Here is a 14589-nt window from a genome sequence, read left to right on the forward strand (position 1 = left end):
CAATATGGGCAGATATGAAGTTTTCTGAACAGGAAAGCTATGGTGTTCTGTTGATGATTTATCAAATGTTATCATATAGAGATAGAGAGGTCATAATCCCACTGTGTAAGGCAATTTTGAGACCAGATTTGGAATACTGTGTTCAAATATGGAGACCATATCTGAAAAAAGACATTGAACTTTTTTAAAGGGTCCAAAGATGGGTAACTCAAATGGTGAGATCGACAGAAGGACAACTCTGTGAGGAAAGACTGATTATGTAAGCTGCAGAGCATGGCAACCAGGCACCTCAGATGTGACCTGATTGAGGTTTATAAGGCTCTGAGAAGGGTTAGTAAAATGAACAAAGATGGAATTTTCACTGTTATAGAGAATTCCAGGTCGTAATTTCAAATTATGGGGAAGAGGTTTAGACTAGATTGCAGGAAGTTTTCTTTCAGCCAGCGAGTTGTTGATCACTGGAATAGGCTGCCTTCATGGGTAGTTGAGGGTTGTTGTATCAATAGGAATGCTCAAATTTTGTTGCCATTGTTCTAGTATTGAGATTTTGATATAACAGATACTGGAGGTTTCTATGTAGCTTGTAGCAGTGTAATCAATATCAGAAGAGGCTTATAAACTATAATTTATAGCACTACATACATGTTTTAATAACTTAATTTTATCACGTAATCCGTAATGTATGACATTAATATTCGTAGGGCTTTTAGTATCGGTGATTTGGCATAGATATAGTATTGCAAATAGGTTGCTTGAGGGTACGAATCACATATGCTAGCAATAGATAGTTAAATTTAATATCTATTATAACTACTTAGAATTTGCAAACATTGCATTATAGCATAATACATATAACTTAAACTTTGTAAGATACAAAATACATATAACATAAGCTCGATATTGAAATATCGAGATATATATATTGAAATATACACAGTGTGCCAATTAAATAGCGAGACTGATGCCACTACAAAAAAAAAAAGAATAACACTAACAGCAAAGTAAGGTTATATATTTTCAAAGTAATCACCTCCGATGTGTACACACTGTTTACATCTTTTATACAAGTTTTGAAAACACTTCTGGAACTCTTCTTCTGGTACCGCTTTCATCTGGTCACTGCAGCCTGGATGTCCTCTCTCGTCCCATATTGAGTTCTTTTCATGGCTGTCTTCATTTTGGGGAACAAAAAGTAATCTTCAGGAGCCAAATCCCGATAATTGGATGTGTTCGATGACTGGAATCAGTTTTTTGCCAAAAATTGCTTGATGTTGACTGCAGAATGTGTGGGCGCATTGTCATGCAACAACAACCAATTTTTGGAGTTGAACATTTCGTGTCTCACCCGACGAATTTGATCCCACAGCCTCTTCAACACCTCCTCATAGAACTTTTTTGTGACTGTTGTTCCTTGGGGCACAAATTCTCGACGGATAATGCTTTTGATATCGAAGAAGACGATCAACATGGTTTTCATTCACAATTTTTCTATCTGCACCTTTTTCTGACAGGGAGAGGGTGGCGAACGTCATTCTGAACTCTGACATTTTGTCTTGGGATCATATCAAAATACCCAACTCTCATCACCGGTAACGATTCTACTCAGAAATATTGGGTCATTGTCAACACACGCCATCAAATCGATTCAACACTCGACTCTCTTTTCTCATTGCTTGAAACTCATCGAATGCAGTACAAAACAGGAAAAAATTTTTCTCTTACCCAGATCTTTTAGAATTTCTCGTACAGATTCCTTATTGCTACTGATCATCTCAGCAAGAAACCTTGTTGAAATTGACCTGTCTTCAGTCACAGTTTTTCTAACCTTTGTGACAATCTCTGGTATTCGAACAGAGATTGGTCAGCCAGATCGGGGATCATCCTCTAACGACTCATGTCCTTTACGAAAACGAGAAACCATTCAAACACTCTTGGTCAAGACAGTCATCAGCATAAACTTTTTTTAAATCATCAAAAGTTTCTGTAGCACTTTTTTCCCAATTTGCAATAAAATTTGATAACTGCTCTTTGCTCCATTTTCAATTTTCTGGTGACATGCACAAAACTACTATTAATCTTTTCATCATAAATCACAAACTACTGACTGGACAAGTTTCAACTTGCACTCGTTGCAAAGAGCACACTAGCAGATCTAATCATGTACTGTTTTGGCCTCTTACATTAATACTAAACACAGAGTGCACACAGTCTCGTTATTTAATTTGCGCACTGTGTATATTCAATACCCACACTTCGTAGCATAACCGGTGCATAGTGCTATTACTGCATTAGGATATAAGTTTAGTGTAGTATTTTTAATTATATTGACTTTGAACCGAAACATGCCTCAGACTAGAGAAGCAAGGCAAAAGTAATGGGAGCGATGTAGCTTGGGGAGACCTGAGGGGAGGGGGTAGTTGTCCTCTGAATCACAGCCTTAAAAAATGTTCTGCTTGTTCGATGTTTGCAGAGCTATCAGGAACGAGACATGATGTTACTAAGGTGGATGTCTTTGTGCGTGTTCACTGTAAAGAGTATGAGGATATTAGGTGCCAACTCAACATTGTTATGGCCCTTTATAAGATCTTGAAGAACAGTGTGGATGCCAGAGCTTGCACTTGATCATCAGGCAACAAAGCAGCAACCAACAAGGCAGAATGCGCTGGTCCCACAGGAGCTAGTTGTTGGTGAATCAATTGTCAGAAAAATGGGAAATATATTGTGAAAATAGAATAGGTGGAATAGGACAACGATAAATCTGCCATTATAAGACATTCTAATTTACCGGCCCACTCTGTTACTCTGTACAGTTGTTCGCCATACTCATCAGAGTCATTAGGCCTATAATACACGCCTACACTCACTTTTGCTTTCCCAGTGCTTATGTCACACCAAACTGACTGAACATTGCACTGGCCCCCCTTGTCACTGGATGCACTGCCTTAGATTTTGTGTTTCTTAACTAACAGTATAACTCCTCCTTGATGACGTAGAGCAGATATCTTATTTTAAGGGCACAAAAGGTGATATTGTTATACACTTTGGCACAAATGACATTACGAGTAGGAATCTGCAGACTTACTGCCCAGACAGGTCATGAAAAAAAGTTGCGAGTTAGAATTAAATTTGAAATTTTCTGCACTTCTGCCCAGACGTGATAGGAGCGAGTTTATGATGAGAGCTTTGTCAGTCACTTCAGCCCTAGAGAGATTGTGCAAGGCTCATGAGGTAGAATTTTTCTCAGCTTGGTCTGTGCTTGTTAACAAGAGAGACTACTTCTACAGGAATGGGATAAACTTAAATAGAAAGGGTGCAAGAATATTTGCTGATGCTATCGAGGCAGTGTTAGGTGGGTTGTAAAACTGCTAGCTTGGGGGATACACAGACTAATAGATTAATAATAGTCACAGACAAAGGTGAAAGTGATTCTTGCACTGCATCTACTGGAACAAGCAGCACCTGAAAAGCAAGGTGCTGTGGATTTCGTGGACTGTGGGAGTCATCATGGAACAAGTAAATACATGGGCTTTGTTAGGGTAATTAAGAGTAAGAACAGGTGCATGTATACTTGCATGTACACCAATGCTATGAGTATAGCAAGTGACTTTGATGAATTTGAAGTGCCGGTCAAGACATCAAATGCAAATATTGTTGAGATATCAGAGACATGGTGTCTGATATCCCAACAAATATAAGGAATGCAGAATTTGGATTTGGGGAGTACAATGTGTGTTCAGAAAGAACAGACAGGATATGAGGGGTTATGCTGTTAGTTAAGAAACACATACCAAAGAAAATAAGTGCATGCTATGATTTAAGATTTGGAAGAGCAGGAAAATTAATAAAATGGTGGACTAAATTATAAATAAAACATGAAGACAGAAGAGAATCACATCATAAATTATGAGGAATTAAATAAAACCTGTTGCATAGAGTATTGTAATCTCTCTGATGGAACTCTGTTTCTTGAAACAAAGGAAATAAACTTGATTTGAAAGCATTTGCCTATACTATACATCTCGCATAAGTATGAGTTAAGTCACAATTGGATTCTGCTCATGAATCAACAAGCAGTGAAACAGCTGTCTGGAAGGCACTGCTGAATTACTGATAAGCATGATGTATGTCTTTTAGAAGTGTTATTTATTGGTAGTACTGAGGCAGCTAATTGTAATAGCATACATTATGAAGGATCATTGGATCTTTTAGGAGAATTGTTACTTATTGTTGGTACTAATTGTTAATAGCTTTACATTATGAGAGATCATTGCCAAGATTTAAATTTTTTTCTTAATTGAACTGGCTGTCCAACTTTCATCATTTGGTTGTTATTTAGATTGAGGCAAGACTGCTTAGGTAGCATTTGATGAAACCACTAATACTGCTTCAAAGAGATTCTGAGATTAATAGTTAGAATTACAGTAATATGAAATCCTCCTTGAATATTAAAGAAGCCGATAATCCTTTTTTTTTTATTAATGTAAAATTTTAGCATGCAATTTTTATATGCATTCCCATATGCATAAAGCAGCTGTTATCTTTACCATATCTCTAAGTTCACGTACATGTGTTTAATAACTTGACTCCCAGTGGACAGCCGACCGGGCTAGCCGAGTGGGTAAAGTACCTGCCTGGCAACCCAAAGGTCGCGGGTTCGATTCCCGCCTAGGGCTTGGATCAAAGTACTGCAAAAACCTTGGGAGGTGCAATATGGCCACAGAAGCCGATGCGCCAACAACTACCAAATCAAAAAAAAAAAAAAAAAAAAATCCCAGTGGACAGATTTTCAGTAAATTTTATATGTGGGTATTTCAGAAAGATTTGCCAAGCCATTTTATTAACCTGACCAACAGAAATTCAACTTTTATTTATTATTATTTTTTATTTATTTATTTTTTTCCTGTAAAATTTTGAGCTCTCTTTGTACAAATGGAAGTATGTTTCAGATGTTTGGATATTACTCTAATTTTCAACATATATTCTTTTATTCCCTTGGAAGGTTTCAGAGTTAATTACAATTTGATATTCCCTATACGAATCTGTATTAGCTGTTGGATGTTGAGCATTACCTGAAGGAAAATTCAGATAGTCTCCACAACAGTGATAAATTAGGAATAGCAGCTTTGATCTTTTTTTTTTTTTTTTTTTTTCAGGACTTATTTAAATATCTTTTGTATTCTTTAACCAATTTTTTTTTTTTTTATAGATTAATCTATATCTCCTGTGAAACTGTTCCCCACATTATATATATATATAAAAAAAAAAAAAACTTATGTAAATCCCACTTCACAGTTCCTCATTGCACAGACATCACATGGTGAGGTTTTGGTAAACACTTTTTGAGTATAAATATAGAGGGTTCCCATGAGGTACAATATTTGATAATCAGACACACTTTAAATATAATAATGCAATGTATACATTACCTAACTTGTTTTATTTGTTGTTTTCTTATAAAATGATGTCTTAGATACATAGTCTTTATATTGACAAAAGGAATTTTTTAATGTGGTTTTCGGTTTTCATTTGTATTTTCATATTTTATTTTTTTCCGTGATAGGCCGTCAGAAACATCTAAATCTGCAATGCCAGTAGCATCAGAAAATGGTCACATAATGAATACAAATGATGAATGTTCATTAGAACATTATGTTGGAGATGTATATATTGGTAGTCCTCAAAGGAGACGCCACTACCTTGAACCTCTGTATATACATACAAGGCAGAAACCAGAAGAGGTAGCATCTGATGATGAAACTGTAAGTACATATGGTAATTCTGTCATTTTGTAACATGATCAATTTTTAAATTTCAAACAAATATTGAAATTTACATATAGTGGCATGTTCTAGGTTGACGAATTTTTTAAAATAATTTTACATTTTTGCAACTGCTAATAATTAAGAAATTTATTTTTAATTGTGCTTTGTTTTTAGATTTTTCATTAAAGCATGAGGTATTAGTATATTGTGTCTGTAAACTACATTCATTCTGTGGTCAATTTATTGGTAAGTGGAAACATTCACAAGGCAACATACCCCTAATGTACTTGCCCTGTGTAAGCTAGAGAGATTTACATCATCTAGAGGAACAAACATTACAAAAGAAAAGCATACATCTAGTTACCTACAGCCAACAAAGCAAAGTTAATCTGTTTGTCTGCATTATTACATGTGAATGGACAGACAAAAATATAAAAATTGGCAGATTTCAATTGGTCTCATTTTAATTAAATTTGGGATGGTGTGACAAATCATTTTACAAGAGCCAAATATAAAATTTCATGAAATTCCATCAAGTAGGAATAAAGTTGTGTGGACAGGATGGATGTGACGAAGACAATAAGCGCTTTTTGCATATGTACTAATCACCTAAAAATAATTAAAGTTAATGGTGTTGTGATGGCTTAAGGATAAGAATGTGATTGATCACTTCTTTCATATATTTTTTTTTTGTCCAAAATAATTCAAGATCCACATTAAGCTGATTAACAACTCTGATTTGAGGGATAAGGAAATTATCTAGTGATGAAATTTTGTTAATATGTTAATACACTGCTGTAACGCAGTACATGTGTTCCTAAAAATCTCCGCATTATGGTATTTTGTGCATTAAAAACAACGGCTTATGGGAAAAATAGGGGCAGGGGCAGAGCACTCAAAAAAATGTTTCAGTCTGGTAAGTAAAATACTAAAAAAAGTTATAAACCCAATAAAATTGCTAACACAGGTTTAAACATCTTAAATTTATAATAAATAAATTAATGTAACACTTTATCTTGACAAGGTACCTTGTATTGGTCGGAGACTATGTAAGCTTACATACATAGCTTAATTAATACTGTAATATATACATACTAATTGATATTTCTGTTCACTGACTTTTTTTTTTATTGTAAAATTTAAAACAGTAAAAAAGATAAGAGCAATCAATAACAACAAACATGGGATGCACAAATTGCACAAGTGAGATATGGAGTAACAATTAAGGAAGCTTAAAAAATAGGAATGAAGAGAAGATTCTGAAAATTTATGTTATTTATATGATTGAAGATTTCGTGGAAGGGGAAAAAACATCCATCCACCTGTCCACAACTTTATTCCTACTTGATGAAATTTTATATTTGGCATTTGTAAAATTTTTTGCCAAACCATCCCAAAACAAATTGCGCAAGTGAGATAGGGAGTAACAATTAATGAAGCTCAAAAAATAGGAATGAAGAGAAGATTCTGAAAATTTATTTATGTTTTTTATAGTATGAACCAGAGCTATAATACTTATACTATCAAATTCATTTTTAATCTCTTATTGACTATTTCATTCACTCGGTCACGGGCTCGAACCCCGGTCTAATCAAGAAGCGTGTGCTACGCACTGCTGCTCCTGCCCACCTGGCTACGGAGATGCCTTCTCTCCGGGTATAACCTATCGACACACACAATTATGGGAGATTTTTTGAATACCTTGGTGCAAACTTACATTAGATTAACATTAAGATACTCGACCTAAAGTTACCATATTTCTTTTCTAAAATATTGCCTTCAAAACAACATCGTTCCAAAGTTTGCCAGGGTCAATTTAAATCATAAAATTTCGGGCATAAAGCAACTAGCACTTGCCACATTACATAATATAGTTAAGCTTGCCTTAAGTTCTCAGTATTCTAATAAACAAAAATACCTTTCCCAAGTTAGGAACTTCACAACAAATTAAGAAATTATCTGCATCCTAATGATTGGTCTCTATTGAAGACCTCCATAGATTTGTGATGTGAAGAAATAAAAAACAGACACATTAACAAATTGAATACGTTATCAGGAGGGTCAAGACACATTCATACAAGTTCTAACACATTGTCACAAGCTTGCGACCAAATGCATACGAGTTGTGTGACGACCCCTCACACATACACACAACGGTCTACTGCAGAATACTTCAGCTAGTTCTCGAACACCCCCTCGCCTAACATTCAACGAACCAACATATCAACAGGTTTCAAATCTTTCCTCATATACTCTATAGAAAGACCATATTTCACTTTTATCCAAAGGATTAAATTTCAATTTACTACCTAAAAAACAGTGCATAATTGATATTGAATTTGGACTTCGTAATATTCCACAAAAAAATTTATTTATTCAACAAGTTAACCAGGCGATGAATAACATAAAAGGAACACGACTTCCTAAATTGAATACACATGACAGTTCAGCTTTAATTGAACTTCAGGAAAATAAAGACATTATTATTCAGAGAGCTGATAAAGGAGATACAGTGGTAATACTCAATAAACTTGATTATATTAATAAGTTAGTCAGTTGCATCAGATACCTCCACTTATTTTGAAGTAGACCCGGCATTATTTACCAATTTGGTCAATCAATACAATAAAACGTTAACCACGTATCGAAAAAAGACTACATTACTATGGCTCAGTTAACGGAATTGAAGGCCAGAACATACAATATTCCTGCACTTTTCGGTCAGATAAAATTACATAAGACTGGATTGCCCATTCGGCTTATTGTTTCCTACAGAAACTCGGCATTTTCATCCTTGGCCACACATGTGTATAGCATTATAAAACCCTTTAGACAGGCAATACAATTTGGGATTAAGAACTACGATGCACTGTTTAATAACCTTAAGGACAGTAGACTTGGCGGTAATGATAATTTATTCTCACTAGATGTTACCTCGTTATATATACGAATGTAAACGTTGAATACACATTTGATATTCTTTGGGATATGTTAAATAATAACTCGATACCGATTAATTCTACGAAGCTTCCTATTCAGGAAATTTTTCAATTAATTAAACTCTTAGTTGAAGCCAACTATATTACCTTTTGAGACAAAGTATACAAAGAAATTTTTGGTTTGCCAATGGGATTAAGCCTGAGCAGCCTAATATCGGAGTTCTATCTCTCAATGATTGAACGTATGCATTTGACGCCTTTTCTGCCCTGTATCACATACTATGGAAGATATTTAGACTCTGTTCTAGTCATTACCGATAGTAGCACTATCCAAGACATTTTACATTTGTTTAGTAATATTCATTCTAGACTCAGATTTACATTGGAGAAAGAGAATACGGATACTAAGTCATTATATTTTCTAAATTTCACACTTACTCGGGACGCGAATAAAATCCAGTTTAACCTCTATCGAAAACCTACCAACACCAGTATGCTGCTTCATTATAACAGCTATCACCCATTCACCTACAAAAGATTGATTATCTTTAATCAATTTCTCAATGCTTATAAATATTCAATGACAGAATCTGCTTTAGGCTCAGAAATACAAATATTAACCAGCAGATTCTTAAATAGAGATTACCCACATGCTACAATGGACAGAATTAGGGTACAAGCTAAGGGTAGAATACAAAAAAATACACCAACCAACAATAGTAATATAAAAAAATACTTTATTTTTGAACAGTGGCACAAACAGCTTAACAGATTCTTTAAAGATACCGAGTTTAAAATTGTAGCCAGGTTAATACGGAAATTACACACTATACTGAATAATTGCTCAGTCCTTTCCTTGTTTGCAACACAAACAAATGACCTAATATACAACATTTCTTGTGGTGATTGCAACTCATCTTATCAGGGTTCTACGCTGTTTCGTCTGAATTTTTGTGTTAATCAACACACAGCCTCAGTTTGTGCTTCTGGTTCAGCAGTGTCAGAATTAGCCTTTCATGCCGTTAATGAAAAACATACTTTTTTATTTAACGAGGCCAAAATACTTAGTGTCCAACGTAATTATACAAAACTATTAATTGCAGAAACTGTCAAAATTAAATTACACGAGAATTCTGTCAATGATCTCTGACTCGTGGTCCCTTTACGCACATGCCCGAAGACAAATAATCCCTATTTAAGTTCCATGCCCACCCCTATTCGGTAATTTTCATTCCTGTGATCACAACATATGGTCGAAAAGCATTGTCAGCTTGGAAGGAAAATAGTTTTGCTTTTTTTTTTCGTTAAATTAATTTTTTACTTGCGTTAAATTGATTTTTAATTGTGTTCATTTGATTTTTAATTATTGCTAATTATTCGTTACTGTAATGTAAGATTTTCAATTTTTTAATTTGTTTTCATTTTAATTTCTGGAGAGTATCATGCGATAGTGTTCTACGTATCATATCGAGGTAAACTTCTCTTATTCTTTTACAAATTATGTTTTTTATATGATTGACGATTTCGTGGAAGGGGAAAAAATACATTTTGCCATAATAATGTAAAAACCCACACAATTCCAGTTATCGGTATTATCACAAATGCGATAAGATCGAGTTTACTACCCATTTATAATTAGATTGCAGTAACAGAAAAGCCCAATAAACAGAGGACTGCAAATTGTCAGCCTATAATATCGCCTGTTATCTTGTGAATACAACAAATGACAACAGTGTATCTTCAACCAATACAACTACAGTAAGTGGGAAATATAGCTCTCACACATTTGATGTTTGACATTTTTTAAGCTTCATAAACTTGTATGTATTGCTGCGCAGGTTTGTTACATTCAGTTTCTTGGTGCCAGGTTTTGCTTTCATCTGGTGTTTCTCGCAGAAGAAATTGTGCACGAGCCTACGTGAAAATCGCGTTATACTTGCATTGTTCACTAATATATCGGTCGCTTTGGAGCAAATTCGCATTGCAAAAATACACATTATAGCTGAACTTACTGTAGTTGGTATAAAGGTAGGTTTCTGTTGTGTTTATGTAGGGCAGATGCCATCCCTTCTTATCCCAAATCGAAAATATCAGGTTGCAGCTAACAAACAATGTGGTAAAATTTGCACAGTGATTTTATCTGTATAAGTGTAGACATCGGGGTCAAATAAGATTGCATTACATAGTTATCCATGAGATGGTGTAGTGAAAGTCACATGTTAAATTGACTCACCTCAGTGTCTGATAGTCAACATCGTGAAATCATTTGACATGCAGCTGAAGTTCTGACTTCAGCACAATACAACAGTGACATAAACAAACAGGGGTTATGTATGGTTCTCCATGGCAGTATATAATAAAATCTTATTAATTCAAAGTGCAGGGATCCAAGATACATCCATTCTGATTAAAACAGGTTTGAAGTATTTATACAGTAGGAATGTCAGTATTTAAAGAGAAATTTTTATACTCATATTAACACTGTACCAAATTTTCATAATTCTCATTTAAAATGTTAAGAATCATTTAAATGTTTATGAATAGACTAATTCAGTTAAAATAAGAAAGATAACAATTGTACCATGGAGAAAGTTAATCAATTTCTCGGATATACAAAGGGTACTAGGAAAGTTTTGCAATATGACGCAACAATGAATCACAGGAAGCTGCTTGTTGCTGCATGTTGAGACATGTTCATATGTGCATAGTAGCCGCCGCGCCAAGTCGATGGGCTCAGTTATTCATTAGTAGTGAGAATGTAAAGTGCTTGCGATGGCATCGTGGTCACAAAATGAGATAAGGACAGTTTTGCGGTATAATTTCGTGCGTGGTTTAACCATAGACCAGTGCTTAGAAGAAATGACTCTTGCACTAGATGATGATTGTCCACATCGTACAATGATATTCAGGTGGTATAGAGAATTCCAAAGGGGAAATTTCACTCTGAAGGATTTTGAGAGGCCGGGAAGGCCACGAACGTCAGTTACGGAGGAAAACATTACTGCTGTGAGGAAAATGCTTGACGAAAACAGGCGAGTGACCTACCAACAGATAGAGGATACTTTGGGCCTAAATGCACCAGCAATTCGTTCGATTCTGCAAGATCATTTGCACGTGAAGAAACTTTGTTCTCTCTGGGTGCCGCATCAACTGACTGAAGAGCAGATGACACGACGTGTGACTTGGTGCCGGGAGATGTTAAAAAAGTTTGATAAGGGACAATCTCGGTATGTGAACAACATCGTGACAGGTGACGAGACTTGGCTGTACTATTACGATCTGCCGACCAAGGCTCAAAACAAAGTTTGGGTCTTTGATGATGACGACACACCCGTAATTGTCAGAAAATCCCGATCTGTAAAGAAGAAAATGATAGCTGTATTTTTCAAATGGAGTGGAATTGTGGAACGTGTCGTTTTGGACACGCAGAAGACAGTCACAGCTAAGTGGTATACTGAACAATGCCTGGCCAAAGTCAAGAATGGACACCTGGTACCTCCATCACGAAAATGCTCCAGCTCACTGCACCAAAGCCTGCACCGAATATTTGACCACGACAGGACTGGAACTTGTCGAGCACCCTCCCTACAGTCCAGACCTTGCTCCCTGCGACTTTGCACTGTTCCCGCATGTGAAAATGAAGCTAAAAGGGAGGCTGTTTTCCAGTGATGAGGACCTTCTACGGGCTTTGGACAACGAGTGTGCTTTACTCCCTAGTGAAACTTGGCAGAACTGGTTTAAAGATTGGTTTCGGAGGATGGAGAGGTGTATTGAAGGTAGAGGAAATTACTTTGAAAAAATTAAATAAACAAAGCTGTATTGCAAAACTTTCCTAGTACCCTTTGTAATAACTTGCTAATTTTTATTTTTGCCACTATTACTAATCATACAGCTCAACGTATACAAGTTTAAAAGTTGAAAAGATATTATAAAATAAGCACTATGTTGTTTATTTTGTATAATTGTATGTACCACTAAAGTGAAGGTTATCCATATTTTGGTGTATTATTTGCTGTGTAATTTGCTTGTAACCTATGCAAAAAGGTGACATGCTTTTTTGGTGCCATCGCTTAATCAGTGAACTTCATAACTTAGTGCAGATGATTGCTATTGCAAATTACAGCTATGTAAGCTTGTAATACAGCATATTATTATTATTTTTATTATTATTATATTTAGCCGTATGGTACAAAGGAAGCCTGAGGCTATTGCTGCACCAGTCAAAAAAAAAAAAAAAAAAATTCTGGGTTACCCTGAGAGAGAGAGAGAGAGAAAGAAAATCACCAAGAATGAGAAAAATTATGATATCCAGCTCAGGACCCTGGATGTGCCAAGCTCATACTCACCAGATGTGAGCCTTGGGGCAAGTATGTGTGAGTCTGTGATCAGTGTTTTATCATTTTATAACAACTGGGAAAATGTATGTTTTATTGCAGTTGTGAAATGTTATATTTTTTTGTGTGCATAAATAAGTCACTATTTACAGATGAGATTAACCACAGAAACTGCTTGAAAGGAAAAGATTACAAAGAGTGACACACTAAATTGCAGGTTATAATTTTTCAATTCAAACATGGAATTATGTGGCAAAATTTTTATATATTCTGTCTTTCAACTTGACTTAGCAAAGCAGTATTGAAAACAAGAGGAAGAATGCTCCCAAAGAGAGCTCTCCCATGGGAAGTTGCTTTTAACTCCCAGGGTTAACCTTTTCCTTAAATAGCAGATCAATTTAAATATACAAAAAATAATTTAATTTTACAAATGTAAGGTAAAATTTCACAATTGCAATGAAACATATTTTTCTATCTACATTTCTATCTACAGCCATTTATATAAGTCAAACTGATCATCAGTTTATGTAGCCGTAATTTGCAAGAGCAGTTCACACTTATGAAGTTCACCCTGAATTACAAGTATTAAAGAGCAAACAATATCCCAAAATATGAGTACTTTGTCTTCAGCAGGTAAGTCTGGTTATAAATATTGCTCATGTTTTTATGTACACCCATGACTGTATATGCCAGCAAAAAAAAAAAAAAAAAAATCAGCAATCTTTGTTATCATATGCAAGAAATTTAGAAATATTTCACATCCTTTTGACGTGAATACTTCTTTAAATTCAGCCCGGTATAGGGTGGTCTCTACAAAAACTCTAGCGACCAAAAAAATGGCAAGATTTGTCGCACTTATATCTCATAAACTATAAATGATAATTTAATGATTTAAATTTTGTTGGATAGAGGGTTTGTGTCCGTATCTAAAATGGTGGGTAGTGGGGAGTGCAGCAGTGAGGGGGGAGGGGTAGCGCTTGCGTGTGAACACTAAAAATGGCGATGCCACGTGGCGTTTGGACAGTGTAACTTTGGATTGCGAAGAGATAGGACGTTGAAATTGGTGTCGATTTGTAGAGAATAACATGATCTACAATATTATTTAGCAATAATAACCGATAAAATAAAATTTGTAAAGTTATAAGCCAATAAGTGTGTTGAGTTGAAAAAAATTTTCATAATGTTGAAAAAATTGCAAAGGAAATATGAACAGAAATGTAAGAAATGTATATCGTTGGAAAGAAAAATTCAAAAGTTCAACTTGAAGTACATTTCTACATTGCCCACTACTCTGGGTAACAATTGTATAGCTTTAACCGTTGTAAGAAACATTGATGTAAATACTATGCCATATGTATCTTACTTCTCCTATCATCGCCCTTTGATAAATAAAATTATACTTCACTTATAACCACCAAGACTTTATTCATTTACATCTTACCCTTCCTCTAATAACACAAAGATGGATTCACGCCTTAAATGACTGTGGTTGTGTCCCCGTACACAACCCACCCCAATTTTTTTTTTTTTTTTTTTTTTTCAGTGATGTGACCA

General features: G+C 35.1%; 1 protein-coding gene across 1 annotated transcript in view; it reads left to right on the forward strand.

The window, feature by feature from the left end:
- LOC150082829 (uncharacterized) overlaps positions 1-14589 on the forward strand; it is a 212899-nt gene that overhangs the window by 176549 nt on the left and 21761 nt on the right. Inside the window, exon 10 of the mRNA XM_090376841.1 lies at positions 5561-5759. Coding sequence (XP_090232967.1) covers positions 5561-5759 — 199 coding nt within the window. The remainder of the gene's footprint in view (positions 1-5560; positions 5760-14589) is intronic.

Source organism: Mastigoproctus giganteus, chromosome 7 (assembly GCF_048544385.1).
Source record: "Mastigoproctus giganteus isolate SK-2022 chromosome 7, ASM4854438v1, whole genome shotgun sequence".
In the NCBI taxonomy this organism is placed as follows: Eukaryota; Metazoa; Arthropoda; class Arachnida; order Uropygi; family Thelyphonidae; genus Mastigoproctus; species Mastigoproctus giganteus.